Source organism: Poecilia latipinna, unplaced genomic scaffold (genome assembly GCF_001443285.1).
Source record: "Poecilia latipinna isolate Pla-1442-1.1 unplaced genomic scaffold, P_latipinna-1.0 Scaffold805, whole genome shotgun sequence".
In the NCBI taxonomy this organism is placed as follows: domain Eukaryota; kingdom Metazoa; phylum Chordata; class Actinopteri; order Cyprinodontiformes; family Poeciliidae; genus Poecilia; species Poecilia latipinna.
The window spans coordinates 39,543-60,054 of NW_015113421.1; the positions used below are offsets into that span (position 1 = coordinate 39,543).

The 20,512-nt window shown below is 40.9% G+C and overlaps 1 protein-coding gene across 1 annotated transcript in view; it reads left to right on the top strand.

Moving 5' to 3' along the window:
• Window positions 1-20,512, top strand: part of shank3a (SH3 and multiple ankyrin repeat domains 3a) — a gene marked incomplete at its 5' end in the record, with an annotated part of 54,723 nt that overhangs the window by 28,552 nt on the left and 5,659 nt on the right. Inside the window, 9 exons of the mRNA XM_015047035.1 lie at window positions 1,832-1,914; window positions 4,507-4,631; window positions 5,288-5,423; window positions 9,081-9,161; window positions 9,342-9,365; window positions 9,936-10,063; window positions 10,798-10,903; window positions 11,745-12,271; window positions 12,368-14,475. Of these exons, the coding sequence (XP_014902521.1) occupies window positions 1,832-1,914; window positions 4,507-4,631; window positions 5,288-5,423; window positions 9,081-9,161; window positions 9,342-9,365; window positions 9,936-10,063; window positions 10,798-10,903; window positions 11,745-12,271; window positions 12,368-14,475 (3,318 nt within the window). The remainder of the gene's footprint in view (window positions 1-1,831; window positions 1,915-4,506; window positions 4,632-5,287; window positions 5,424-9,080; window positions 9,162-9,341; window positions 9,366-9,935; window positions 10,064-10,797; window positions 10,904-11,744; window positions 12,272-12,367; window positions 14,476-20,512) is intronic.

The following is a 20,512-nucleotide window of genomic DNA, read 5'->3' on the forward strand; positions in this document are numbered from 1 at the left end:
TCAAGGATACTGTCGAAACATTACAAAGACTTGGAAGGACATTTGTGTGCTAGTCGAATTATGTTTAACACACAAACAAAAATACATTACTCCTGTTTGTGCACACTAGGCGTAAGTAAATTAAGTGCTTCTTCAAATTTTACTGTTGAACATTAGAAATGACCTAAATGTACACTCACCTGCCACTTTCTTAGGCGCGTACTTAAACAAGGTTCCCAAGTGATTTTGGTCCATGGCAACATTTGTGGACTGCGCATTCATGATACGATATTTTGGAGTACAAAAAAAAAAAAAAATTGTCATGTTCCTCAAACCAGATTGAGATGACTTGAGCAGCGTAGTCATAAAGAGATGGGTATGGACAGGAACTACTGCTACTGCTGCTTCTCGAGTAGATTATAGTGTTTAAATGATGCTCAACTCGTACTAAGGACCCAGAGAGTGTCAACAAAATATAGAGCATAACATTACACCAGCTGTAATATGATTTTTTATTTTTATTTTGTAAATGTAATCTGTCTTTTTTTTATCCCAGGAGGAATAGCTGATGCAGCATGCTGCTAATTCTAGTAGAGATCTCAATAAGCATAAATGCAAACCAGCCTGAATTGTGCACACTTTTCAAGAGTGATCTATGCTTTCATGTTGTTTGCACGAAATTCTGACCCTACTGTCTGAACGCTGCGGCTGAAATTGAGACGCAGAACAGGAAATCATTTTTTCCATGTGTTATTGTCGAAAGCTGGTGAGTCAGTGTAAAATATAGCCTTAGCTCCTTATTCTCTGCAGACGGGAGCCGCACCCGGAGTAGTCTGCTGCTGCTGTAGCCCATTTGCGTCAAGGGTCAATGTGTTACATTTTTAGTGAGGATTTTCCTCATACTGAGTCTTTCGTCTTTTCAGACCATTCCCTGTAACTCGGAGAGAAGGTTGTGAATCAAAAATGGCAGATCAGCCATTTCTGACCAACAACCACGTGACATTCAGGTCACTTAAATCGCTTTTATTTCCCCATTGTGATTTACGGTTTGAATTTCAGCAAGTTGTTTTCACCACATTGAGATGCCTGAAGGCTCTGAGTTGGTTGACTGATTTGCTGCTTGAGCTTGAAGCAATGGAGGAGGTGTGCCTAATTAAGTGGCACATGACTATCGTTGAATATCCATAATATCTGCAGTTTTTTATTATGAAAATAACCCTGCTTGCAGTCAAAGCTGTTGTGCTTAGCAAACTTTTGGTTCAGAATTTAACAAGTCCATACGTGAGAGGTTTACTCTCCGAGGTGTGAGGGGACCAACAGTGTAAGACCACCTAATCCCTTAACACTCAGAAAAATCAGGTGGTGATAAACTGCTTTGCTTACTTTTCTGTCCTGTTTCTTCTGTGATCAGTCGGGGCACAATGCTGCATCTGAGCTTAATCTGACAGTTTCTCTTACGAAATCCCTAAACACACTCCTCAGCGTAAGTCTCCAGTGGGGGATCATCTGGAGGTCTTAGAGTTTATCCGAGAGATTCTTCAGTCATGGGGTTTCCTTTTACCTGCTTATTTTCTCCCACACTCCCTGTTCCCGTCTCAAAATACTAGAGCAACTCCAGGGAATCCTGAGCTGTGATCTTTTGCTTTCCTTTTAACCTCATTGGGAAAGAGTACAAGTGTGTGTGTGTGTGCATGCTCATCCGTGTGTGTGTGTGTGCCTCGCCACCTCCTCCAACGACTCAACCCCCAACCAGTCGACCCTCTTCACGCCGCTACCCTTTACCCTCTTTGTTTGCGTGTGCGACGATGGTGTTGAACTCACCCCTGCTCTACCTGTGCTATTTTCTCGACAGTGATTACATCGTGGAAGAGAAGAATGCTGTTTTACAGAAGAAAGACAACGAGGGGTTTGGTTTTGTCCTGCGTGGAGCCAAAGGTGAGTTATAAAGCCCGCCGACACCTGGAACCTTCCCGTCCACAGCGCCTGTGCTTTTCAATGCGTGACATTGATCTGTTCTCATAAGGAGTTAGATGATCTGAGTCATCGAGTTCATCTCAGTAAGTATTGTGACTGTTTTAGTCAACAACACAAGCGGCTTTGGTCAACAATCAGCTTATTTACTCAGATGCACTCAGGCGTGTGTGTGTGTGTGTGTGTGTGTGTGTGTGTGTGTGCGTGCGTGCGCGTGTGGGTGGGTGTGTGTGTGTGTGTTGTGTGTGTAAGAGAGAGAGAGAAAGAGCATGTAGACCTTCTGGTAGCGTCATCCTTGGCCGAGCTGTCTGCTCGCTGTCCCATCTGTTCATCGCACATGGCGTTAGGCTTTAGTAGAGAAACATCATCTCTAGTATTCCTCTCATTTTTGCTCTTCCTTTTCTTTTTCTTCCCATGCACCCTTCCTTCATCCATCCTGCTGATTATCTCTAAATTCTGTCAGCCCTCCCGCTTTTTAACCAAATCCACCTTTTGACTCATACTCCATAACCGCAAATTCGCTTTTACGAGCACACACGTGCCAGCTCCCCGTTCGTGGTGGTTACCATGGCAGCCTCTCTTCGGCAGCTTGCCGGGAGTCTGAGTGTGCTTTACTGCTCTGTCACTCTCTACCATGAATCTTGGCTCGCCCCACTCTCTTTTTTACTCGTTCTTTTACTCTCCAGCACCCTCAGACACACACACACTGCGGTTCACTTAGTAGTTCTTTGAGAGCTCTCATGTGTCAGTGATTTACTCACACTTGCTTTGAGATTAAACAGAATTTGTTATGCTGCACTCAAAATATTGCTATAGATCGTCTGCATATAGATTGGGGGTTTTCAGGCGGAGCTGCATGTTTGTTCAGGGATTGAAGCGAGTATAAGTTGGATTCAGTTTGCAAAACAGGCATATTCACTTAAAGTATTAATGTTGTAACTATAATTCTCTGGTTTCATTATTGAAAACGTGGAACGTAAACACAGTAGGTTCGGGTCACGCAAACAAGACGGCGATGTCTCAGGAACAGGTTATCCTGATTCAGCAGAACACTGTGGACACCTCACCTTGATTTCAATCCAAATGCACTTTTCAGAAAAGGGCTACATCAAGTATGACAGACATTTTAAAGGCATGAAGGTACTTGATGTTCCACAAAATTTCTTTCATTTTCTCTTCTTCAGACCTGCATGACACTTTCTTTTAATATGCCAGCATACAAGGCAGGAAAGAAAAATGTGACAGCAGCTGGTAAGAGCTCCACTGCAGTAAAATCACATGAAGGCTTTAGGCTCCTCCAATAACCTTTATTGTGCATGAAGTATTGTGTAGTTTAGTTAGTAAATATATGTCAATCAGGGGAGACTTGTTAACGTTAGGACCCACAGAGGCTCACAAATAACGAAGATCTGTGGATAAACCGTCTTAGCACAACCACAGAAGCTAAGAGTCTTCCTTATCTTACTTTTGCCCAATCAGTGCCAAAGACAATGATTGGCTGCTTTGCCACTTGTGTGTCAAGTGGCATTGCGCTTAGGTATGTCAGCTGCCCGAGCTTTATTTTCTTTCCAATATTTAAGAAGAAAATCTGTAAATAGGTGGAAATAATTTGGGTTGCATTGCACAGATATATCTGTAAATAATACTTTCACTGTGTTTCTATCAAGCTCAAATTTGTATGACATTGGACATTACAGCTATAGCAGCAGGTTACCTATAATGAGCTCTAAAAATGTTTTAATGCAGATTACCGTACAGACAAAAGTCACATATATTATCTCTGGTTGTGACTTTTTTTTTTTCCTTCAAGCAAAATTCTGTTAAGTTAATGAACACTTAAAAATATCTCTACAATATGTCCTCACAGAGTCTAATCATTTTAACTGTGTCTGATTTCAAAGTAGCTTTTTGAAGAGCGTAGGGAGTAACATCAGGTCAGTGACTGGTCCTTTGGTGTGTCCCGAGACAGAATGAGACTGTTAAACTGTTGAAAATAAAAGTGTCAGGCCAAATTTGTCCTCAGGTTTTTCACACCCGCTGTCCAGACACAGACCGGTCTGGACGGATGTTGCCTTCAACTGAATCGTAGAATAGAGGGAGGGATTTAAGCATTAAATAAATTGTCCACCTCTTAAATAGTTAGTTGTCACTAAGGAGAAATATAAAAGACTCATCCAGCGCTTATGGCTACAGAAATTGATGTGCTGGATGTGAGTCTAAGGTTTTAAGTTTTAAAGATATTTAAACCACATTTGCTGTTTTTGGACTCCTCTGTATATTGTGTGTATCACTCTCTCAACACATCTTAACCAGATAAAGTAATTAAAACCGTTTGCTTCTTTGTAGAGCAGTATTTGGTTTCCCAAAACAAGAAAACAATGGAACAATTACAATCCAGCCAGTATTTTCCTAAATGTTGTTTTTGGTAATTGCTTGGTGCTTGGAATGTGCAGCAGTTTTATTTTCCGAATCTCTGAAGCACTGAGGTGTATGGTTTTAACTGCCATGCTTTCCAGACAGACATTGCAGTTCTGAATGTTGTTTTATTCTTTATAGCCGAAACTCCTATTGAAGAGTTCACTCCCACCCCAGCATTCCCTGCCCTGCAGTACTTGGAGTCGGTGGACGTGGAGGGAGTGGCCTGGAGGGCTGGTCTCAGGACGGGGGACTTTCTCATTGAGGTAGTTAAGAAAAAGTGTGTGTGTGTGTGTGTGTGTGTGTGTGTGTGTGTGTTTGTTTGTAATACCTTGTGGGGACGATTTTCCTGACATACTACGTTGTGGGGACCAATCGCTCCTCGTGGGGACCGGAGCCTGGTCCCCACGAGGAGAAACCATGTTTTTGGGTCAGGGGTCAGATTTAGGGCTAAGGTATGAACTGAGTTTTGGTTAGGGTTAGGAAAAGGGTAAAGGTAAAGTTTAGGCTGTGGAAATGGATGGAAGTCAATGGAAAGTCCCCACAAAGATAGCAACACAAACATGTGCATGTGTGTGTGTGTGTGTGTGTGTGTGTGTGTGTGTGTGTGTGTGTGTGTGTGTGTGTGTCTTCATTCAAAACACTGAAGATGGAGGTAATTTCTGAAACACAGGAGTAAACCGATTTCATTAGTATGTGTATTCTACAGAGAAGTCTTTAGTTAGTTTAGATGTAACACTCTAATAATCAATTGATATCATAAACAACAATAATAATAATAATAGTAATAATAATAATAATAATAACAATGCAGTTCTATTATTTATTTTGTGACTTGCAAATGTTTCATGTGAGGTGACCAGAATTTGATCAGAATTTCATCAGCATTGACCTAGTTTCTGTCTTCTTGCATTTTGTCCAGGTGAACGGGGTGAATGTAGTGAAGGTGGGCCACAAGCAGGTGGTGTCTTTAATCCGGCAAGGGGGGAGCCGACTCCTAATGAAAGTTGTTTCTGTCACACGCAAGCCAGAGTCGGAAGAAATTGTTCGAAAGAAAGGTAATGCTATTTGGAAGTAATAATGTAATTAATGTCAACTCACCTGTAAAAAAAAATCATTTCAAATGTTCACGTTTAAGTTTCCAAACTAAAGTTTATGAGTCAGGTCTGTAGTATATATGATGTGATAAGGCACATGGAAAAGAGTGGATGGTATTAGTTCTGTATAACAAAATGAAATGTGCTGAAGAGATTGTAACTTACTAAAGAACACAGGGACTGAAAAAGATGGAGAAAAACTTTTCCGCTGGTGGAAACGAGATCATTCTATTTGGATCTAGGAGCTGCAGTTTGTCAGACATCCCCTAAACACTGTATTCAAGTCACAGTGTACTTAGGTACTTTGCTGTTCAAGGATAATTCTCATGTTTATGCTGTTTTATCACATAGCAGTCATACAAAAGTTAAAATACCTCAAATTACTTTGAAGAGGTTAAGCCCAGCATGGTGAAAGGAAATAGCTCTGACCCCAAACACACCAGTAAGAGAGCTGAATTTTCATTTTTGTCCCAGAACCATCGTAAGTGGTCTTGGGAGTGGCCATTCGTACACGAGTGCCAGAAATGTCCGGCGGTATGCAGCATAGATGGCATGAAGTTTTCTGAAACAGTGGTTATAAAGATTAATATAAACTTAAACACTGAAAGAGATGTTCATTTTTAGCACAGACTTCAACTTCTTAGCACCCAAATATTTATTGTTTTCTCCACATTCTGGTGAACAAAAATGAGTTTAATACATTTCTTCATGTTATGATTTCATATTGAGTCCATTGTGTTCTCAATACATTGTTGTGAATGAAAATAAAGTTCTTTTAAACACAACTCCATACAATTATTCTGAAGCTCAGTGCATTACGTGTTGTGATGGAAATGCGTAATTGGCTTTTATACACATATTGGTGTTTCTATGTTGTCAGGAATATTTCCGTGTTGTAAATTTATGTAGTTTCCATGTCAACCACAGTTTGCCATTACTTTGCACCCACACAATCCTGTCACAGTAACCTCCGAACTTTACAATTATCTACATTGTAAAGCATGCTAGAATAGTAGTGATTGTTGAAATTTAGAGACAGAAGTTAATGGGTTTGCTCTAAGATAGGTGAGTGCCCTTTATGCTGAATTGTATTACTGATTTGTGGTCTCAGTTTGCATATTTCTTTGTCTTTCTTACACCTAAACCAGGTAAAGTACAAAGTTTACATATATAAATTATCAGCACGAATATTATATTTATTATAGTTTTAATGATTAATTTAAATTGTTCTTTTTTCAGGGTGGTGTAATTATGAACTTACAGAGAATAAAAAATAAAAATGAGTTGCACACATTTTATTGAAGGCATATTCTAATCCACACAGGTTTAAATCTTTAAGCAAAATTTGTAAACTTTAGAGTTAAGTTATGGGTAATTTTCTACATCATAATGTTAGCCTGATTTGTCTGTTCTCTTTCTCTGTGTGTTTGGGATTGTGGTCTGTTGGACCTGAGGTTTGAACTCACTGATGATGTAGGAGTTGGACTGAGGCTGTAGAACCTGAGGACACGGTGCCAGCTGCGAAGCATGGAGGTGTTTTTATTTTACTGTGGGTTGTTTTATTACCACAGGAACGGGGGAATCGCAGAAAGTAGGCGGAATAATGACAAAGGACTATGTCCGAATTCTTCTGTCAAACATGCTTTAGATGGTTACAATGGAGGTGCAGCGCAGTGTAGGAATGGGAAAATTAAACTGACGACTAAGGTCAAAAAAAAAAAAAGCTAATTCTTAAAATCTATTTAAATGAACTCCACAATTTTGAATGAGAGTGGTCAAATGTTGTGGGCCTTTTTGTTTGAAGTGCCTTAGATGGGCAAACATATTTTTTTTTCTTTTACATTATGTTCTGGTTTACAGCAGTCAAACATCTGTTCAAGATTCTTTGCTATGAAGGTCTTTTCGGATCAAGAAAACAGTCCATCTCCAAAATACAACAGGGCATACTGCATTCGATTTCTGTTTTTAAGAGAGCTGTGGCCAACCGCATCTTACTGTTAAAACTGTCTTGTTTTTGAAATTACTTATTTGTGTTGAAAATCAAAATGCCAATTAAGATTTATTTATATTTCACAGTTTTAACCACAGGCTTCAATAGGTGGCACTAAGATACATTTGCCCTTTAACCAAAGAGATTAAAGTGCTGAAAAATATGTCTTGTGATCGACCAAATGGATTGTTTCAGATTAGGTAAAAAACAAAAGTCTTGTCCGTAGTTTACTTCACCTTTCCTCTGTTCTTTTCGCTGAACACCATCTGTCACCACTCACCGACTCCGGTTGGACAAACTCTCCTTATTGCGCTTCACCCTAGCACAAATACAAACACAAATTTCTCTGCACCATGCGTGGCCTCACTACTGCCACCGTTGCTATGGTGACTACAATGCATGTTTGAATTAAGCATTACATTACAGCAACTGCAACACTCTCTCTCCATCTGAGCCTCTCTTTTTCCATCCTCCTCTATCTGCTCTGCTCCCTGCTTCTGTAGCAGAGTGTGCAGGCTGCTGAGGAAATGAAGATATTTGGTGTGGACAGTACCCGGGATGGCGTATGTACAGTAGATGTGCAGCTGCTGCATCGGGGCTTGTGTGCGATCTAGGGAGTTACGGCTCTAGAGGGCTGCTTTCAGTGTTAGCTGGTTGGTCTTAGAGCGAGCTGACTGAGTGATTGACAAGAAATTTGGTTTCTTTTAGACGTTATCCTGTAAAGGCTGCTAATGGGCTGTGGCTTTACCGATACTATCTTACTGCATGATATTTTGCTGTTGCTGCTAAATCGTCTGCTCTCTTTCCAGTTTAGTTATGTACAATATTTAATTGCATTTATTTTGAAGCCTGCAACTTTGCGGTTTGGTTTTTGAATCCATTGTTTGGCAGATATGATTTACTGCCTTGCCTGGGAATTAACAGCCCAGTTGCCTTGTGTGTTTGTGTGTGTAGTGAGCTTGGAAGGTTCCCAAGGGCTCTTGTAATGTAAAGACTGCAGCGCATCATTTTCCTTAGCCGTTAAATTTGCTGTCATCTCTTTGTCTGTTGGCCCTCGTGTCATTATGTCTTCCCTCAAGGAGTTTTCTTTGTGCGAGTGCAGGCATGTGAGTGTAAACTGAAGTGTTAATGCGTTTCTATCAATTGCACATCTGCTAAATTCAAGGCAGGCAGTATATTAAAGGGAAGATGGATGAGTTGCTCCCTCTCCTCTATGCACACATTGCACTTATGCCTACTATTGTAGCAGACAAATTATGTTGTTCTGTGTTTAATGGAAGGATTCGAACAGCTCGGGATGCCACAGAGACGAGTGACTTGTTCATTTACTGCCAATGGGCTCCTTAACAGAGGGACATTCTGGCAGCACAGAGATTACAAACCTGAAAGTTGCGAAGAAAGACAAATTAATAAGCCATCAGACAAAGAGAGAAACATGAAGAAGTTGAGCTTCAGCCGCAGCGCCAACAAGTGCGAGACCTCCAGCTCCCTCGATTACACGCAAATCAAAGCAGTGAAAACCAGATGGGCCGGGCGACTGGGGGACGCCAAGAGGGCACTGAGTCGCAAAGCCAAAGGATTCTCATCCACAGCTACATCGTCCTCAACTCCATGCCTTGTCTCCACAGCTCCCCCTCCACCCAAGAGAGCTCCGAGCACCACCCTGACGCTGCGCTCCAAGTCCATGACGGCTGAGCTGGAGGAACTGGGTGAGTGCCTAAGAACTGGCGAACAAACTCAACACTCTCTTCCTCCTTTTCTTTCATGTTTTCTACTTGACTCTGTCGTTAAAATATGGCGTGTCTCCTAACTTTTTTAGAATAGTCACTTGTGTCGCCTTGTTCTTGTCATTTTCCCTCCTCTGCTGACGCTATCTTTTTCCCACCAAGCATCTGCTCGGAGAAGACGAGGAGGTGAGTCTGAGGCAAGAATTTGACACTTCTCTGAGCGTCATAATCATGACTTATCACTGCTGTGTCATTAGAGCAGTGCGGATTTGGACCGGAGGCAGTTTTTGATCCGAGCCATTTGAGCAGTTGCCCAGGGCAGCATTAGCAAAGGGTGCACCAGACAGTAAAATATATATATATACCAGTTGTGCCCTGAAGTTTTTTATCGCTGTTGTGCATGTGCATTGCAGTATAGGCTTCCCCTGCTTGCTGCTTTTATTTTCAGTCGTGAGGAGTGGCAGAAGAGGGGAATAATTTATGCAAGAATGTCACTGATTCGGACAACAGAACACCTAAACCGCGACTTTCTGACTTTCTTTGGCTCTCTTGGTTCGAGAGACGAGAAATATAAAAAACGTACAAATCATTTTTCACCCAAAACACAAATCGAGATTTCACACTGTGGCATGGAGCTATGTTCTGGATTTTGTCTTTTCATTGTCTCCCATTGACATCCATGTCGGAGATTGTGATAGAACATTTCCATGGTCTTACATCTTAGCATTTAGTTCTGGCTCATTTCCTTTTTAACAGAAAGACTAGATGAGATGTTGGCATCGCAGGAATCTATGTTGCATTCTCAGCCCCCGGAGGCAGATTACAGAGCAGCCACTGTCAAACAACGGCCTACCAGCAGGAGAATAACACCAGCAGAGATCAGTGTGAGTGAACCTACACACAGCCACTTCCAGACAGCTCTCTGTGCCATGCTGCTCCACATACCAATTCTCCCTGAAATACAAACGTTCTTCTGTTTTTTTCTCTCTTTTTTTTTTTTGTCACGCTTTAATGATTCAGATTAGAAAATAAATTTTAAAACTGTTTAAAAATGAAACGAGTAAACGAGTAAATACAAAATTTCATTTATTAAGGACAAAAGCTTACCAATCCAATCTGCCGATGTGTGAGAAAGTGTTTGCCCCCTAAACATTGTAACTAGATTTTGTCTTGGCACAATATCAATGGCTGACATCAGGAGTTTGTGAAAACCGGTAATGACTCTTCAACACCACAGCTGAAGAATTTTACTCCACTCTTATTTAAATTGTTTTAATACAACCATGTTTCACATACAAACAGCATGTTTACGGTACCTTAATTCGATGATTTAATGATTCAAGTTCAGGCTCCAAAACCTCATTCTGTTTTTACATTATTTTTGTCATTCAGTCGGGGCTTTCCTGTGAAAAAAATATTGCACAAAAAAAAAGTTTGATTTAAAAAGTATTTTTTTCTTTTAGAAGCAAAAGAGAGAAAGAAAAATGACCCAAGGCGGTCACAGCATGCAGTAATCCACACAGTTACTGACTATTTCTGCTAAAGGTTATAGAGATTTTACTGAATTTTCTTTAAAGTGGCTTTGATTACACTGTCAGCTCTGAATTTTGTGCTGCAGTCACTGTTTGAGAGACAAGGGATGACGCTACATGGAGGTCTGCACCCGGGTATCGAGAGAGGTCACATACCATTCCCTAAAGGCATGTCCAGGACCAAGTCTTTTGGTAAAAAAATCATTCCTGATGTACTTAATTAAATCTGAAAGACACTTTGTTTTGTTTTTGTATGAGTTTTATGGAAAATCGCCATTTTAAACAAAATAACATCAAACACGTTAAATCTTCTGGTTTTGATAAGAAGCTAAGAATATGGTAATACCATAAATAATCTAAGCTAATTTTGATTTCAAAACAGTATTGAGTCCAGAAGGGGCTGCGAGATGTCCAAGCAAGTGCAGTAAAAAGTGTGAAAATTTGCAAGCATGCTTTTACTCAACACAATACGATAACAATAATGAAAATTGTCAAAATTTCCCAACACAAAGACAAGTATATATTAATAAATATTGAAAAGGAGATGTGAACAAATTGTGCAAAAATCTTCACATTATCTAATAATGCTCACGATTTTTGGGTGTGCATATTATATCAGAGTGTAAAATAAACATCTGTAAAATAAATAAATAAATACAAACACTTGTAATATATTTGTAATCTGTAGTTACCATCCAAACAGTAGGTGACTATAAAGCAGATTTAGCACAGTGTTCTGTAGAAAATGAACAAGAGAAACCCCAGAAAATATAAGGCTTAGTTTGTGCAGATGTTTTGCTTTTGCAATAAATACAGATGGAATTGTTTGCTCTCAAAACAACTTTAACAATATTATTATAATAATAATAATATAAGATGTTTTGTTAAGGAATCATAAACTGAGCTGATTTCCAGTTGAAAGCCATTTTTTTTATTGACTAACTGTGAACCTGGTATATTTAAAATAAATTATTCTTTGTTAGTAAGCCCTGCCACATAATTAAATAACCTGTCCCTTTCCCTCCGTAAACAGGTGCCACAGAAGAGGATAGACTGTCTGCACTTGCAGGCGAGCACAGATTTCCACGTAGTTCGTCTATGACAGACAGCCTCCGAGACCACTCACAACCCCATCCTATCCCTCCACCTCCTCAGACGGCACCTCCTCCACCTCCTTACTACTTAGACACGGGTCCTCCTCCAGCTTTTTGCCCTCCTCCTCCCACGTCTCGGACCCAAAGTCAAGGCCATGAGCCTGGAGGCCGTTCCAGCTTCAAGCCATCCTCCTTGGACCTGCCTTACGAAGCCGCTCAGCGGCAAGCCACACACATCGAGAGACAGAAGAAAGCTCGCTCAATGATCATCCTACAGGACTCCTCCCACCTACCTGTAGAGCCTACAGAAATTCCCCGTCCCTCTGCTGCTACTCCACCAGAGCGAATCAAAAGAAAGGGGAGGGTAATTGACAACCCTTACGCAAATGTGGGTCAGTTCAGCATTGGACTGTTCACACCCACAAAGCCCCAAAGAAAGAAAAGTCCTTTGGTGAAACAGCTACAGGTAGGTTGTGTCTTAATAACAGTTTCATTTTTATTCTTAAAAAAATGCCAAATGATTTCTGAGCTTAAATCTTCCTTTTCATTTCTCCAATGGTAGGTAGAAGATGCACAAGAAAAGGCTAGTCTAGCCTTAGCTGCTGCCCACTCACGAGAGAGCTCACCCTCAGGACGACACCCACATGGGCACACGCACACCAGCCGTGTCGACTACTACCAGCAGCAGCTCATGGCTGAACGAGAGCGATTGCGAGCCCAAGGAGAGATGATGTTTCAGGGTAAAGGCCCGTTTGCTGCTGCTATTGCTGGAGCAGTAAAAGATCGTGAACGTCGCCTTGAAGAGCGGAGGAAATCCACTGTCTTCCTTTCTGTTGGGACCATGGAAGGGTCGCCTACAACAAGCCCTGACTCCCCCTCTTTGACTCAGTCTCACTCCATCGATGAACGGCTGTTAACTCGAGAGCTTGGACAGCTTCCTCCCCCTGCCTTGGCTCTGAGCCCCTCACCTAGTGGGACCACCTTTATCCATCCACTCACAGGAAAGCCTCTGGACCCAAATTCACCATTAGCTCTTGCGCTGGCCGCAAGGGAGAGAGCACTGACCTCTCAGAGTCAGTCCCCAACAGGCAGCCCAGAGCCTCGGACTAAACAAGAGCGAGTAGGCCAGGTTGTAATGTTCTCTGACACTCAGACCAAAGAGTCTCCACACGGGGATGGAGTAACTGCATCGCCCCCTTTTTCACCTAAAAGCGCCAAGGCAGCGGGGTATGGCACATCATCCTCCCCGGCTAATATTTTGGCTCCTCAACCCATCAAACCACAGTGGTCTTCATCATCATCACCTATATCATTCCGTCAAGAGATGGAAGCTAGAATTGAGGAGAGGAAGGAGGAAAAGAGACTAGAGGATAAAAAAAGCATGTTGATCAGCATTATGGATACATCACAGCAGAAGACAGCTGGGCTGATCATGGTTCATGCGACCAGCAACGGTCAGGCTGTTGGGGTGGGGTCAGGGATAGAACAGAAACCTGTGCCTGCAACCATAGAGCCCAGCAAATCACAGAGTCCATGGGCTAAATCCCCCATTCCCACAGCTCCCCAGCCCCAAACTCAACTCCAGGTTCAGCCTCAAACTCAGCGTCCTGCCAGTCCCACCCAAGAGAAGAGCCTGGCTCAGGGAAGCTCAGAAGAGGATGTGGATGCCTACACAGTCACCTTACCACCGGCTATGTTATCTTCCAGCGATGAGGAAACAAGAGAGGAGCTACGTAAGATTGGGGTGGTTCCTCCACCAGATGAGTTTGCAAATGGGTTGCTGGCCCAGGCACAGGGGATACCAGTGTCATCCACTAAAGCTGCTCTGTCTCCTGCTACACCAGCCACACCAACACCCCAAACTCCCTTAACCCCAACAACCCCAACTGTGACAACCACCCAGCCTCAGCCTCCTCAGCCACCACCTCCACCCAGTGCAGCAGCTGTCTCAGGGAAAACTTCTGACCCTCTGGAGCCCCCACCAGTGGGCGAGGCTGGTTCTGCAGCTGACTCAGGTGTGGAGGAGGCTGACACGCGCAGCTCCAGTGACAGAGAGAGAGACCACCATCTTGAGACCACCAGCACCGTCTCTACAGTTTCCAGCATGTCTACGTTGTCCTCAGAAAGTGGCGAGCCTGCTGACACACACACCACGCACACCTCCTATGCTGATGGGCAGACTTTTGTTCTTGACAAGCCGCCAGTGCCTCCTAAGCCTCGACTCAAATCCCAGATAGGAGGCAGTAAAGGCCCCGTCACCTTCAGGGACCCTTTGCTGAAGCAGAGCTCTGATAGTGAGCTGCTGTCCCAGCAACAGGCTGCTGCACTGGCTGCTGCAGCAGCTGGTGGAGCTGGGCTTCCTGCAGGTGGTTCCGCCTCAGTTACTGGTCTAGCTCCGACCAAGCCACGCTATCTCTTCCAACGGAGGTCCAAGTTGTGGGGGGATCTGGTAGAACCTCGAGGACCCGGGGTAGGGCTAGGGATTGGGAGTTTGGGCAATCTTGGTGGGCTAGGACTCGGACTAGGTGCAGATGAGAGCACAAAACCATCAGTTATGGGAGAGCTCAGTTCACGTCTACAGCATTTAAGTAAAGACACTAGGTCATTGGGTGAGGAGCCGCTGGGAGCCTCTCTTGACCCTGGGAGAAAGTCACCTGTGGCAGGTGCAAGGTAAGAGGATATAAAGAATGTCTTTACCACTGAGTGACTAAAGACAGAGAATTGCAGCAAAAATTATACTGTTAGAGTTTATTCATGCTGTACTTATCAGTGCAGAGTGCCTAGTTCCAGCAGGACAAAATGCATATCAAAGGAGATTGATAGATTAATTTAACCACCATTATATGAGTGTTTACTCATTTGTCAGCACCTTTGTTACTCCTTGAATACATGACTCTCTAGTGTCGATTCCTGCTGTTTGTTTGGGCTTGCTACACTCACCTCATGTAAATCTATTAGCAGTCTATTGTTGATGGTTATAAAGATTAGATGTCTCATGCATTGTTGTGAAAATTAGTGGCATGTAGAGATCTTCTGTTAAAAATTTAGTGGAGAATTTACAACCTCCACTTTTGTGAAGCTTTGACCTGCTGATACAGTTTTTAGTAGATTTTTGTTCCTTTATAAGAACCAAAACTTAGAGGGTAATAGAAACACATTCAAAATATTTTATAGGCTTTTTTGTGTAAGCAGCCAGTCATTTTTTATACTGGGAGTAAATTTATTATAAGGATGAGAGAGCAGTCATTGTGGAATTGTTTATTTATTCTACAACAACAATAAAAAGATTGGACCTGTTTCTATAGCACGCTATTTGAATAATTGTCATGGTTAGCATCCACGCTACTGCTACTGAGCATTACAATACCCAAATGCAATTAGAAAGCATTGGATCAGGATTCGATGTGTCAAGTGCAAAGTTTGGCGCAGAGGAAAATATGGTGTGGGTCTATTTTTTTAGAGGTTAATATCTACCATTTAGTTAAAGAGAAATGAGCTATTAATAATTAAACATATCAAAGCACTGTGTGACAGTTTCATGCTCTTTATACTACGTGAACATTTTGGAGATGGCCCCTTCCTGTTCCAACATCACTGTGCACTGGTATTCAAAGCATGGTTCATAAAGTGACTGACAAATTTGGGTAAAATATTTCACTGGCTATACAGTCTTGACTTCTATCCCATAGAAAATGTTTGGGATGAACTAGAAGTGACACTACATCTTGGCCAACATCGCCTGACCTCACAGGTGCACGTCTGGTAGAATTGTCAAAAATTCCCTTAAGCACAACTTAACCTTGTAAAAAGCTTTTCTGGAGAATTAGGAATGACATTTCACTCATGAACTTGAGTTTTTGCAGGCAGATGACTGGATACTTTGAGCAATTATAGTCTAAGGCCTTACTGTATATTTCACTGATACCAAAACGCACTCAGTAATTGTGTCTAAACCAAAAAGTAATGTTGTCAGTGCAACACAGTAGTTCTTAGTGTGGCTCTTTCACTAATAGAAAATAGATTTGATTTTAGATTTTGTATAGGACTGTTATTTTCTAAGCCAATCAAGCTGAAAATCGTATAACTCTGATCATCAACAGATTTTTTTTGTGCATTTCCAGATTAGAAGTCTCAAGCATATTCCTGTCCTTGTGCCATATAGTTGGTTTTAGCTTCATACAGTGGCACAGAACATATGGTTCACAAAGCTGATAGAAGGTTATCTGTGACATCTGAGACACAGTGATGGTTTAGTCTGTTTTCTGTGGGTGTTTCTTTTACTACATACCTAAAAGTGTAATGTAAAATCCTCTATATTTCTGCAGATGTGGGGACACCGAAGAAACTAGACCTTAAAGTTATAGACTCTAGGGTAAACCAAATATATTTTTTTATATACTTTACACAATTACCCTATAATCTAAGCACAATAACATCTAGAAACCTTTTTCGCAACTCTCTTTACCTGTTTCCCTTAAAACATTGTTACCTTGTTTGCATAAAAGTTTTACAACACAGGTGTGATGATTATGAATTTTTTGTTTTAGAAATAAGTAGTGTCAAAGGCAGTAGTTTGTCAAAGTCACAATCTTTGACCTTTTTATAAAATGTTGTAGTAGTCAATAAGCTAGTGTCGTAAAACTTTTCTGTGAGTATAGATTACTCACATACAAATGTGTATTTAAAGTAAGACAACTACTAGTGCAAACAATGTAACATGATTCCAGGCATGTACTTACTTACACACTGCTATGTTTTATTTCTAACCTATGACCCGCTAGTATCTACCCTTCCTGCGTTTTCCTAAGTCTTTGTTCAAATGTCACACAATACATCCCTCTATCCACTACCCTTTGCAGACATCACAATACACACTTGATAAAAACAGAAAATACAGTTTTTTCCCTTATCATTGCCACCTTCATGGTACGCAAAGTGATGACTTCAAAGATTTGGGGATGCATTTTTAAGAAGTATTTGAACAGGACTTAAATATAAGTGTTAGTTAAACTTATTTACCTTCCCCTGTTCCCCTGAAGCAAAAGGCAAAAATCCTTACATTGTCAAAGGTCATTTTACGTAACTGTCAAATAAATGGTGGGATATCTATTTTTCCTCTATGAGAGGTTTGCGTTTGCTGGAGAAAAAAAATTTGCATTATGTGAATATGTATTTTTTGCCCCTTCTTGTTGAAAACTCAGAAAAGTGTTGATGTCATACTTAAATTTCCATGTAATGTTGTGCATGTGGAAATATATATTTTCAGCTTGTTTCTTAGAGTTGTAGTTAAGTGTCTGCAGAAATGGTTTGGTTTCAGAGTTACCCCACCTCTTGCCCAATGACCACTGGAGATAGACAACCCTCCACATGCCTGCACAGATAAGGGAGTATAGATGGATGGATTATTCATCCTTACTGTACACTGATTAATCATGACATAAAAATCCACTGCTTCTTAATGTGTAACTATCAAAATACATTTCCATTTCAATGAGGTAGAATATCATAAAAAAGTTCATTTCAGTAATTCAATTAAAAAAATGAAACTCGTATATTATTCTGATTCATTATATTGTGTACTTGTTCAATTTATTTTGATAATTTTAAGTTACACCAAGTGAAGCAATTTTTTTTTTTTTAGATTTACCTACTTTTATTTTATCCAGCAAAATTATTGGTAGGACTCCTGACTTGACCGTTGTTCAGTTGTCATTGATGCCCTCCACAAAGAGTGTAGGCCATTAAGGGAATATTATTCAAGACCTTAACTCTCAAGCTTAATAATTTAAAGTTATGTTATGTGGAAGGAAATGACATGTTTTAGAAAATGTGTACTAACAATAGGGATAGTTGCAGCCTTGAGAAGACTGTAAAGCAAACCCATCAAAAAATTGGCATGGACTGTTACTGGTGATTTAAATGCCACCACATAAAGAAGTCCTCAAGACATGGACTGCAGCTGTGACACGTGCAGAAGTGTCTAATATGAAACAGAAACTTGACTGTTGTTAGACTCTCATTAAAGGTCTTCTTTTCCAATTAAGGCAAAGTTCGCATTTTATTTGGAAATCCAGGTCCTAAAGTCTGGAGGCAAAGAAGAATGGAGAAATGCATCATCGAGTCAAGATCCTTGAGGTCCTGTATAAACGTTCTGCAGTCTGTTGAGCTATGTCATCTATTGGTCTTGACCTATTGTGTTTTACCAAGTGCTTTACTAATAATACTAGGTTATCGTCTGACAAGTTTTATAGAGATGATGTGGCCCCTTGGCTATTACTTTCTTCAGTGACTGTGGCGCCACTGTGCTTGATTAACCAGCAGACTTGCCTGACCTAAACCACATGGTGAATCTATCAAGGATTGTCGAGAGAAAGATGAGAGACACTAGACGCAACAATGTTTAACACTGCTGTCAAAGCAACTTGGGATTTCCTAATGCCTCAGCAGTACCACAAGTTATTTGCCTCCGTACTGCATCTACATTGTGTAGATGCAGTATTCAGGTCTGGCCAAGCACTTCATGCATACACTGTACAGTGCACAGACATACTATTCTGTATGCCAACATTTCTGTGCTAAAATCCTTATTATTGGTTTTATGTGATATTCAGATTTTCTGAGGAACTGAACTTGAGTTCATTAGCTGTAAGCCATTGTCATCAAAATGAAAAGACATAAGTATTTGAAATGTATCGCTGTGTGTAATAAATCAGTATAATGCAGGCGTTTCACTTTTCAATGTGGATTACTGAACAGAATTAAATTTTTGATGATATTCTAACTAATTGAGAGGCACCTGTAGCTGTTAATCGATGGGATGTTGACACCTGGTGGGAATGGTGATGTCAGCCATTGCACTGGTATCACTGCATTATTTTATTTTTTTATTTTTTTGCATCCTTTAGGTTTTGAGACGGGGTTCCTTAGGATTGGGTTCATTTTGTCAGTCTACTTAGATATTCTGGATGTTATGTTTTTTTTTTGGGGGGGGGTCAGAATTTCGTTACTGTTGTTAACAAAGGTTCCTAACTAGCAGATTGTATTCATGGTCAAAGTGACTTGCATATTCTTCTGACTAGTAAGAATATTGAGTAGGGAATAGTATAAAAGTATAAAAATGAGTTCTTGAATTTTGTGGATTGTGAAGAAGGCCATGACTTCAAACACAGCACATCGTGCAACATCCAGTTCAGATTCCTCTCATCCTCCCACCATTTCCATTCTGACAGTTAATTGCCTTTGGCTGTGATAAAAATGATCATACACACCATTATCCCTCTTTCTCTATCACTCTGCATTTACATTTAATCCTTTTCACCTGCTGGAGGACTTCTCGTATGTCATTGGCCTCCCAGCACTTCTAATTGTAATGCTACTCCATCTCACACCCTCCACACACCATGATGCTCCATTCTGTCTTTACTGTTTCCCAAACCCTGTATATGACAGACCTTTGTTCTAATTTTGTTTCATTTGTGGTGTTTGGTTTCATTTTTTTGAGCTGTTTGTGTACACTACATAGCTTTGTTTTGTTTTTCAGTGTTTGTGTTGAGAATGGCCATGGTCCCTGACTGTCTTACTGGTTCACCTTGTAGGTTTTTCAAATCATGTGTAAGCTGAAAAGAATTTTATTTCTTCAACATAACATGATAATGAGCACACATCCCCACAAATGTTGAGTTTTATGTGGAAACAGTCACAAAAGTCCAGAGACATGTGCCTTCAGTTTATGTATTCATTCGTGTTTTTTTGGTTTTTTGTTTGTATAGTTATTTGTTTTTTTGTACAGTGTTTTACATGTGAACAGTGTGCTCACTTCTCTCTCATATGGCCCCACTGGTCAGACTTTGTTGTGCTGAAACTTACTCTGCTGCTGTAATCAAACACACTCACATTTGCAAATCCATCTAAATCCAGAATCAGAACACACCCACACACACATACTGGACCTTGAAGGCAGCAGAGTTGGCTAAAGCATATATTGGGTCTGGTTAGCAGGCTGCGTCTCATGGAGTGATGCTAACATTCTCTCCCATTGCTCTCTCTCTGCTCACCTTGCATGCCCCGCCCTGCTGCTCTGATCTGATTGGTCTAGAACTGACTGTGCGCCCAGGAGGGCAGGACAACTGTGTAAGTGCGCATGAAGCTCATCCCAGCCCTGTTGGCTCCCTGTAATCTGATCATTTTTTTTCCAGCCTGAGCAACCTTTGCTCCATTACATTTTTGTCATTCTTCGAACGTCACTCATAGTAAAGCTCCAAGCAAATAGATTAGAGGGATAAAATGCATGAATGATATTTAGATATATCCTTCTTGCTTCTGCCTGCTTCCAGCAAGACAATCTTTCTTAGTTTTAGCTTTGCACTCTCTTCCATCCCTCTTTCTAATCATCTTTCCCTCCATTAGACTAGTCGTAGATGAATCTCAGTCTTTGGTTTTATTGTTCTTTAAACAGTGTTGAGGTATCTTTGTTGAGTACTTCTTGTTGGGCTCCAGATACTGTGTCTGCTGAAGAAGCATAAGATGTTTTGTTTTTTTTAAACTCCTTCTAAAAGGCTCTTCATGGTAAGACTGGGTTGGATGGTCATCTTATCAGGTCTGAGCTTCGACTCCAGGATAAATAAGCCTTATTTTTTAATAAAATGAGATGACAGCTTTGTACGTCTTAAATACATAGATGTCTTTACACATTATAATTCTTATAATA